We start from the raw sequence: 9,693 nt of genomic DNA, 5'->3' as shown, positions 1-9,693 counted from the left end.
TCTCTTAAAGGAAGGTATTCGTGGTTAGTTTTTTGCACCCGGTTTTGGTGTAACAGCTTTATTTTGATTCATTCTTTTTTTTCAAGGGTTTCATAATCGGACGTTGAACCCATTTCATATGATGGGAGTTGCTGGAGTCTTAGGCGCTGCTCTGTTATGTGCTATTCATGGCGCCACCGTAGAAAATACCTTATTCGAAGATGGCTATGGTGCAAATACATTCCTCTGCTATGTGTTATTCAATTATTATTCTGTGTTTTTTTAGTTGTTATTATATATTATTTAGTTGTTATTATGTTTTGAGAATATTTTCGATATTATAATAATGCAATAATAAATTAATAATATTTGAATAACACAAAATAATATCTGAGTAATACAAAATAACATATGAATAACATGAGTGGAATATTCAATTGTGTTACCGGGCTGAGCACTTCTATGATGTAATTTCATTGGACTCCCCACGTAACTGTACGTGCGGAGTCCTGATGTAATATTTTTTTCGAAACTGGGAGACGGGAGAATGTCTGAGAGGGTTTATGTTCCCTCTCTCTTTTTTCCTTGGAGTTAGAAATAAATTTCATTACAATTTCATTTATACTTTTTTTTTGTCAATGAATTAATTAGTGAAATTATTTGCCTAGAATAAATACAACGAAAAATAATTTCTTTATCAAAATACGCTAATTTTAAGAACCATGAATATTTATTTGATAAATAAAGTCCATGTTGGCATGTATTAAAATGTATTATAGAGGAGCTCTTTTAATTTCCCCTTTCCAATATTTTATATGTTTCTTAGTATATGTTAAGTTATTTAAATATTATTTGTTGCTGCGGTGCGGAGTCCCACCATAATTTTTCCTATTTGCAAAATCGTATTTTTGTCTGTGTTATAAAAAAGTTGCAACTAAAATTTGTGTTTTCGCACTAGAGTTGATTACAAGTGGTGGTGGCTATTAGAAAGCTAAGGTCTAATTTAAAAAAAAAATCGTAATGGTCACCGCAATTTTTTTGACAATATTTTTTTTCTTTATCAGCTTCATAGTTATTTCCTCAAACGACTATAATTGCCCCAAACAGACTTTTAATAAATGTTTTCTTCTTTATTCTTCCTATGAGAAAGTAATTGGCATTATTTATTTTTATTATGTATGTTTAAGTTCCCGTTTGGGGCAACTTATAGGATGCGGCGGCGTTGTGAAAACGCCGCCTTCCCGTTTGAATGTCGCGATCGGTCGGGAATTTTTGGTGTCGTGGCGTTCTAATATCGTCATTTTCTTCATCGCTTCGCAAGTCGGTTCCCGCCCGCCCTTCTTCATCGCTTCGCAAGTCGTTCTTGTGATTATGAAAGAATTCTTGTGGTGCCTTCGATCCCTCTCCCTCGCGCTTTCCAGAGAATCGCAGATTTCCCTCTCGCCTCGCCAGATAGCATAATCCTGACCGCGTCCCTCTGCTTTTTCTCCCTCCCTTTCTCCCTCTTCCTCTTCTTCTAATCCTTTAACTGCCAGATCGAACGATACCCACTGTGTTTGGAACTTCTTCCACCCTGTTTCGAATTTCTTCCTAAAGGTTAGTGGCTCTTTGTTTCTCTCTTCCCATTCTCGCTTATACTGTCCTTTATTATCTTCTTCATGTCATTTTGCTTCAATTGATTTCTAGGGTTTCTTCATAAATAGGCTACATTTTACTTTCAAATGTTAAAACTTGGTCGGTAAATTTGGTGAGATGTTAGAAAAATTAAAACATTTGAGTTTCATATGGATTTTAACAAAATTGCAGTAAAAATTAATTTTTTTGTCATTTTTAGAGGATGATATCATGTTATGTCAATTGTGTATTGTTATGGTTCTACTTTTTCTCCCAAAAATAGATGAATCCTACTGCATTACTGATTCAAGCAATTGTATTTATTGAGTTATGTTTCAAGTTAGGTATCCAATTATTACAGTGATGATCAGTTGTTTTATCATGAGTTGTTGTTTGAGATTATTCCTTAATATTAGTGTTGCGTGCTGAGAATTTTCTTTTTTTGAGAAAGAATTTAGTGAAATTTAGTGTCTGAGCTGGAAACCATTTGGGCACGTACTCTAAAGATGGATGCTAGAGTTCAACCTCAGAGCTTTTCTCTTTGAGTTGGGTTAACGTCAAGTTGAGTTCACTAAGCTAGCCTTGACTTGAAATCCAAGATATCTATTTCATTGTGAGTTGAGTTCAAGATGCGCCAAATGTGGTTGCATTTGAGTTCACCAAACATAGACATGAAGGTCATTTTTAGTTTTCTTGCAAACATTTTCACCAAACAGGGGCATGAAGGTCATTTATTCAGCAATAGCTATCAATAAGTTATTTTGAATAAGCCGTTGAAACAGCAAGTCAACTTATTTTCATAATCTACAGATTATCGGATTATCAGAATAATATGTTTATCAGCATATTATAAATAATCAACAGCTGCCCAACAGACCCTAAATGTGTTACTAATATTTTAATAAATTTGAAAAGTCAATAGATTTGCCGTAGACCTAAAAAGCTAATATATATATTAATGTATGTTAGAGTTTTTCTATTGATGATTGAATAACAATGATTTGTTTAGCCATTTTTGAATAATGGTCAAAACATGATTGAGCACAGATCGAGCAAGATTATACATAAATTAAAGAGTTCAATCATTGTTCGAAATATTTTAATCATTATTTAAAAATAAATTAAATATGGTAGCTCTTTATTCAAATAAGGTATAATCATAGATTGAAGATTGTTCCATCAATATTTAATGGTGGTTTGATCTATGTACAAATATTATTCAATTATATTTTAAGAAAATGCTTCAAATAATGTTTAATTTTTTTTATTCTTTCTTAATCTATTCAATCATCATTAAATTGAATATTATTCAATCTTTGTTAAATCATGATTGAATATTATCTGAATTAACTTTGTTCAATTATAATTCAAACATATTGTGTAGATGGTTCAAGATGTTGTGGTATATGTATAAAATAGAATGATCGACGACGAAGCGAAAAATAGAACGAAAAAAATTTGCAAAATGGTAATACATCGGAACACACAAATTTATGTGATTCGGCAAATATGCCTACATCCACGGAGTTACAGAGGATTTTATTACTTGAGGATAACACACCGTCGATAGCTTCGATGATTTTACAAGAAACAGCTTTATATCTCTTCTCTTTCTACTCGAGAGCCACCCACCGCAAAGAAAAGAGAAGTCTCCACCTTAAGCAACAGCTTCCTCCTCCTATCTCTCTCTCCCCTCCTCTCTCTTCCTACCCGTGAGCAACACAGAGGAAAAAAGACAAAAAACAAAGACAAATAAAACCTTGTTGTTGTTTTCTTTTGGCCTCACTGTAAATCAAGTCATAAAGGAGAAACTGAGAGCATTATTTTATTCCCTTGCCTTTAGCGGTGCTTAAAATGGATGGTAGGACCTTTGCACCTTTTCGCAAATCGATGGGGAGGAAGGGTAGGCGGGAGCAGGTGGGTACAATTAGAATTTATTTTCTCACTTGGAGACAGGTACACATGCAATATCGTTATTCCTCTTCAAATTGATATCTGCCACTGGTGGTTCCACCTTTTTCTTCAACATTATATCCTTCACATATGCAACTCAAGGCTCATGTCTTCAAGCTAGAAGACCAACTGAAGCTGATCACAACTTCAGTTTCTCAAGAATAACACTCTTAGTCAACATATCAGAAGGGTTTTTGCTTTCACATGTTTTCTCAAGCAACAATTGTTCGTCATCCAACAATGATCGTATGAGGTGATACCTGATCTAAATGTGCTTGGTTTTGGACTGAAATGCTAGATTTATGACAAGGAATATGACACTCTAACTATCACTGTAGAGAATACTCTTCTGATTATTCTTGCTCAATTTTTCCAAGAATCTCTGTAGTCATATCATCTCCTTTGCAACCCCTGACACTGTTATATACTCAGTTCTGTAATAGCAACGAAACTGTATTTTGCAGATTAAAGCCTCATGACACTGTTGTGCCACCAATAAAATAAATATAGCTCGTAGTACTTCTTCTGGTATCAATGTCTCTAGCTAGATCAACATCAACATAATTATGTACCTCTGAAATTTTTCCTGAGAAACACAAGCAAGTTTTTGAAGAGCCTCTTATGTACATCGAGATCCACTTCACTGTTTCCCAATGTTCCTTTCCAGGACTACTCATGTATTTGCTAACAACTCCCACTGCACAGGCAATATTCGGTCTAGTGCAAACCATAACATACATAGTGAACCAATAGTTGAAGCATAAGGAACCTTACTCATATGATCTCGTTTCTCCTCTGAGTTTGGTGACTTATTCTTACTGAGTATGAAGTGACCGCCCAAGGGTGTGCTTACTGGTTTGGTCTTATCCATATTGAAGTTGTTAAGTACCTTTTTCACATACTCAGCCTGAGAGAGTTTCAACATCCCTCTGACTCTATCTCTGACAATTCCATACCAAGGATTTGCTTCGCAGCTCCCAAATCCTTCATTGTAAATTACTCTAACATCAGCTTCTTTAGATTATTGATCTCATTAATACTAGCCCTGCAATATGCACATCATCCACATATAACAGTATAATAATATAATAATTGTTAAAATGTCTGACATAACAACAATGATCTGCCCGACATCTGTTATACCCTGCACTATGTATGAAATTATCAAATTTCTTGTACCACTGTCTAGGAGCTTACTTCAAACCATACAAGTTATTCTTTAGTCTGCAAACTAAGCGATTCACAATGTAGTGAAACAGATAGACCCTTATTGATCAAATAAATTGCAGTGCTGACCCCTTATGCCTAGAAAGTATGTGGTAGTCCGGCGTGCAATCTCATGCTTCTAGCTTGCTCATTAATGGTCTTGTTCATGCGCTTTGCAACACCATTTGTTGTGGTGTCCCTGGAATGGTCTTCTCCATTTTGATGCCTCAAGCTGCACAATACTCCTTGAACCACCATTAAGGTACACACCACCATTATTAGACCTCGAACATTTCAGCTTTAAGTCTGTCTTTGTTTCAACCACGACCTTCCAATTCTTAAACACACTAAATACATCAGATTTATGCTTCAAGAAATAGACCCATACCTTTCTGCTATGATCGTCAATGAATGTGATGTAGTAACGAGAGCCTCCAATAGATTCCACTGGAGAAGGTCTTCACACATCTGCGTGTACAAGATCCAGCTTTCCCACCTTTAGCGTCCTGCCATTTTTTAAAAAAATTATCTCTCTCTGTTCCTCAAATATAACTCTCACACATGTTGAAACCAGCTGCATTTAATTATGGTAGCTTGCCTCTAGAGTGAAGTTCTTTCATGCCCATCTGACTTATGTGGCCAAGTTTGTAATGTCACAACTATGTTTTGCTCTTTGCAATAGTAGTATCAACACTGTTAATTAAACCAATGGTCATATACAACGTACATGTTTTCTTACCCCTAGCTAGTACCACTGCTCATTTAGTAACATTCCAGGTGATATCTGAGAACACTACTGAAAGTCTACACTCATCATGCTGCCCAACAAAAATGAGGTTCTTTTTCAGTTCAAGAACGTGTCTGACCTCTTGCAGAGTCCACTTGTTCTTGTTAGAAAGTGCAATATCAATGTCTCCCATTCCTACCACATTCAAAACTTCTCAATCTGCAATATATTCTTTCTTAAAGTCAGCTACAACATATTTTTACATCAATTTCCAATGAAAAGTTGTATGAAAGAAACCTCTGAATTCAGTATCCAGTCATCAGCAGAACTATGATTTGTCAGTATTAGTGCAACCTGTGCTTCTTTAGTTTCCACATTTACGCTGTCATTCTCCGTCTTCTTGGGATTTCTATAGTTTCTCTTTATGTAGTCAGTTTTGCCATAATTCCAGCAAATTACTTATTTACCAGACTTTGACTTGCTCATGTCTATGTGCTTTGATTTTAATCTTCCTCAGTTTGAGTTCATGTCCCACGATCTTCCTTTGGAATCGACATTTAATGTTGAACTCGAATTTGAGGTATCGTCAAAATCTTTCCTACGCACCTCTTCAGTCAAAATCAAATCACAAATATCATCATAATTCAATTTAGATTTACCTGCAGAATTATTAACAGTTATCCTCATGGCTTCTCAACTATTTGACAATGAACCAACAAGATCAGTACACATATCTCATCATCAAATTCAATTTTCACCAATGATAATTGATTTGTGATAGTATTAAAATCATTCAGATGTTGTACAACATACGTACCTTCTGTCATCTTTAAATTGAATAAATTTTTCATCAGATATACCTTGTTATTCGTTGATGACCTTTCATACATACCTGACATGACTGTCATGAGAGATGCAGTAGTCTTTTCTTTGATGACGTTGTGTGCAACGGATCTCGATAGGGTCAATCAAATAACCCTCAGAACTTGTCAATCCAACAAATTGCATCAGCCTCATCCATAATTTCCGGTCTTTCTCCCACTAACGAAAGATGAATTTTCTTCTCATAGAGACAGTTCTCTATCTGCATTCTTCAGTAACCAAAATCCATGACATCAAATTTTTTGATCCCTGAAACATTCACTTCATCTGCAACTATCATTCTTCATCAGATCCGAAACCACAGGTTCTGATACTAGTTGTTGTGATATATGTATAAAATAGAACGATCAACGACGAAGCAAAAAATATAATGAGAAAAATTCGCAAAACAACAACACGGCGAAACACACAGATTTACGTGGTTTAGCAAATTTTTCTTACGTCCACAGAGTTGCAGAGGATTTTATTACTTGAGGATAACACACCATCTATAGCTTCGATGATTTTACAAGAAACAACTTAATCTCTCTTCTTCTCTCTCTCTCTACTTGAGAGCCATGCAAGAAGACGAGCCGCAATGAAAAGAGAAGTCATCACTGCAAGTAACAACTTCCACTTCCTCTCTCCTCCTCTTCCTTCCTACCTTTGATCAACACAAAGGAAAAAAGGATAAAAAAATGAGACAAATAAAACCTTGTTGTTGCTTTCTTTTGGCCTCACCGGAAGCCAAATTATAAAGGAGAAACAAAGAGCATTACTTTATTCCCTTGTCTTCAGCGAAGCTTAAATTGAACGATAGGACCTTTGCACCTTTTCGCGAATCGATAGGGAGGAAGGGTAGACAGGAGCAGCCAAGAATAGTTAGAATTTGTTTTTTTTAACCAAGCTCCATATAACACAAGAAGCTTTGGATATTGTTTTAACATGATATGATCGTCTTATACTCGTTATATATTTTCAAATTAATTTATACGATTTATCTTGCTCTGCAAGTAGATTTCTGGTCTCATCATGCAAGTTGAGTGGATGGGTACTATAATGCTTATTGATAACAATCAATAAATTTCTATTATCCAACATGAATCATGAGGCAAAACATAGATCTCGGGGTAATCTTTTGAGCAAAAAATACTCAAACCTCGATAAAATATCATTCAAAATTTTAATTTCAAAGCTATAATCAAACTAACCAGATCAAGGAGACGAACCCAATGGTATCAATATTGATCCAATATAAACCAAATCGAGCAATGATCAAGCAATTAAATTATGTTTGGAAGTTTTCCAAACACATTTGAAAGGTCAAATGAATGTTGAATTTAGAGAGTTTGTAGTTGAATTTGAGAGTCTTCGATTGATGAATCCAACAAGTCCGACATCATTAAGACCCTTAAATGTTAATCAAACATTGTCTATCAGGGGAAGCTTTCTTGACCACTCGATCAAAGTGGTTCACATTCCTACATTAATTGTAGCCCTATAAATATAATCCCAAGCCTCTCATGAGGGGGAGTGGGGTTTGAGATCTCAAGAAGAGCTTGAACCTTTAATAAGAAGTTGAAGTCCAACAACACCAATATCAACTGCTGTCGACAACCAGTGACCTCAGTCAACCACCGTTGACCGCTTGGGTCACTGTCAATGTTCGCCAACCACCTCCGACCGCCGTCGATCACAACCAAGGTCCGTCGACTACCTCTGACAGCCGTCGATTACCGCCAACCATCGTCGACCTCCATCGTTCGCCACCAACCACCACCGACCGGATGCCGCCAATTGCTATTGATCGCTGTCCGTTCATAGCAACTAATTCGTCAGCACGTCAACGCTGTAACTTGGGAAACCCGACAGGTCATTAATTTAGTTTTTATGCTGCTATTATTAGGGATAGGTGTTTTCTATGCATGTAAATCTCTAAAATTCTTATTTAAATTCATAATTTGTCATCCCTATTACTATGAAAAGAAAGGAAGAATTTGTTTTAGATTAATGTTCATAACTTATTGTTTTTTATAGAAAAAAAATTGTTGATTTGGCTACATCTAGTTTCATAAATAAGTTTGATTTCAAAAGTATTTTGTCTATCTTCTTTTAGGTGTGGGATCGCTAGTTGAACCGTCAAATTTGAATTATTCTTAATTCTTTCTATTATTATTTAAATATTTTTTCTCTTAGGAATACAAAATAGGTTCAATTCTTTTCATCAAGCTATCTGTTACTAGAATGTCTCACATTCCGTACTCATGGTGTGACAAAAACATTGTTGATGGGCATATGATATAAAAATATTCTTATTTTATTCTCGGTAAGTCATGAAAGAGGGATAGGGAAGCAAGAGAGTCTCTCTTTCTTTTTTGGCTCTATAAAAAATATTTATAATTCGTGAAACCCCCCTAAAGTCACTTTTCCCCGCAACTAATTAGTTACTATGAAAAATGCTCTCCTAAGCTTCGCATTCATCTTTCTTAGTCCATTTTCCATCTAAAAAATTGGTCGTTCATATTGTATGTACTCTAAGTAAAAGACCTTACATCAAAAAATAATATAACAATCATATAAGGAAATATGAAAATATAAATATTCAAAATGTTAACACATGTTACATTTTGCGACTAAAGTATTGCACCGTCGCGTTTAGTCGTAGTAATTCAGACATTTTCTATATCTATAGGGTGACTTTTGAAATAATGTCTCCACCTTCGCTTAGTCGCACTCACCCAGCACCGCACGGCGGCAGCTGCATGCGAGCATCTTCTGATTTGCAAGTAGAAAAGTAAAGATATATATATATTTGCACCGCCAATGTGTCGAGAACTTCAACGATCCGATGAAGTTTTCTTCACCTTCAGTATTTTGTTCCGCAATTATTCCTCCCCCTTTCTCTCTACTCGGGTGATCCCTACTTCTGTTAGCGCCACCGCTTCTTTGGCAGCATAACCTTTCTATCGATGTGTGGATTCATCTAACCTCTTTTTCCGTGGTTCGACTCATTTCTGATTACTGCCTACTATGGAGACTCCGGAAACCGGATGACCACTGCTTGATCTACGGTTGCTGATTGTTGAAGAGATGGACGGAGGCGGCGGTGCGGTTGTGGGTAGTGGGGGGCCTCCGCCGTTTCTTAGCAAGACGTATGATATGGTGGATGATCCGGCAACGGACTCGATCGTCTCTTGGGGACCGGGGAACAATACCTTCGTCGTCTGGAACCCGCCGGAGTTTGCACGTGATCTCCTTCCCAAGTACTTCAAGCACAACAACTTCTCCAGTTTCGTTCGACAACTAAATACTTATGTGAGCCCTTGCCTCTTTCCCCTGGTTTGTTTTTTCGC

General features: G+C 36.2%; 1 protein-coding gene across 2 annotated transcripts in view; it reads left to right on the top strand.

Annotated features, from left to right (window-relative positions):
- The first annotated feature begins 9,037 nt into the window (after nt 1-9,037).
- The window catches only part of LOC110022650 (heat stress transcription factor A-1-like), a 24,876-nt gene continuing 24,220 nt past the window's right edge, over nt 9,038-9,693 (top strand). The window contains exon 1 of one of the 2 annotated variants that reach the window (XM_020721699.1): nt 9,038-9,655. In XM_020721699.1, the coding sequence (XP_020577358.1) occupies nt 9,431-9,655 (225 nt within the window). In that variant the 5' untranslated portion in view covers nt 9,038-9,430. The remainder of the gene's footprint in view (nt 9,656-9,693) is intronic. The other variant, XM_020721698.1, reaches the window with a different exon arrangement.

Source organism: Phalaenopsis equestris, unplaced genomic scaffold (genome assembly GCF_001263595.1).
Source record: "Phalaenopsis equestris unplaced genomic scaffold, ASM126359v1 Scaffold000202, whole genome shotgun sequence".
NCBI classification, from domain to species: domain Eukaryota; kingdom Viridiplantae; phylum Streptophyta; class Magnoliopsida; order Asparagales; family Orchidaceae; genus Phalaenopsis; species Phalaenopsis equestris.
Note: the sequence above shows the minus strand (reverse complement) of the source record. Positions and strands in the feature narration are given on the sequence as shown.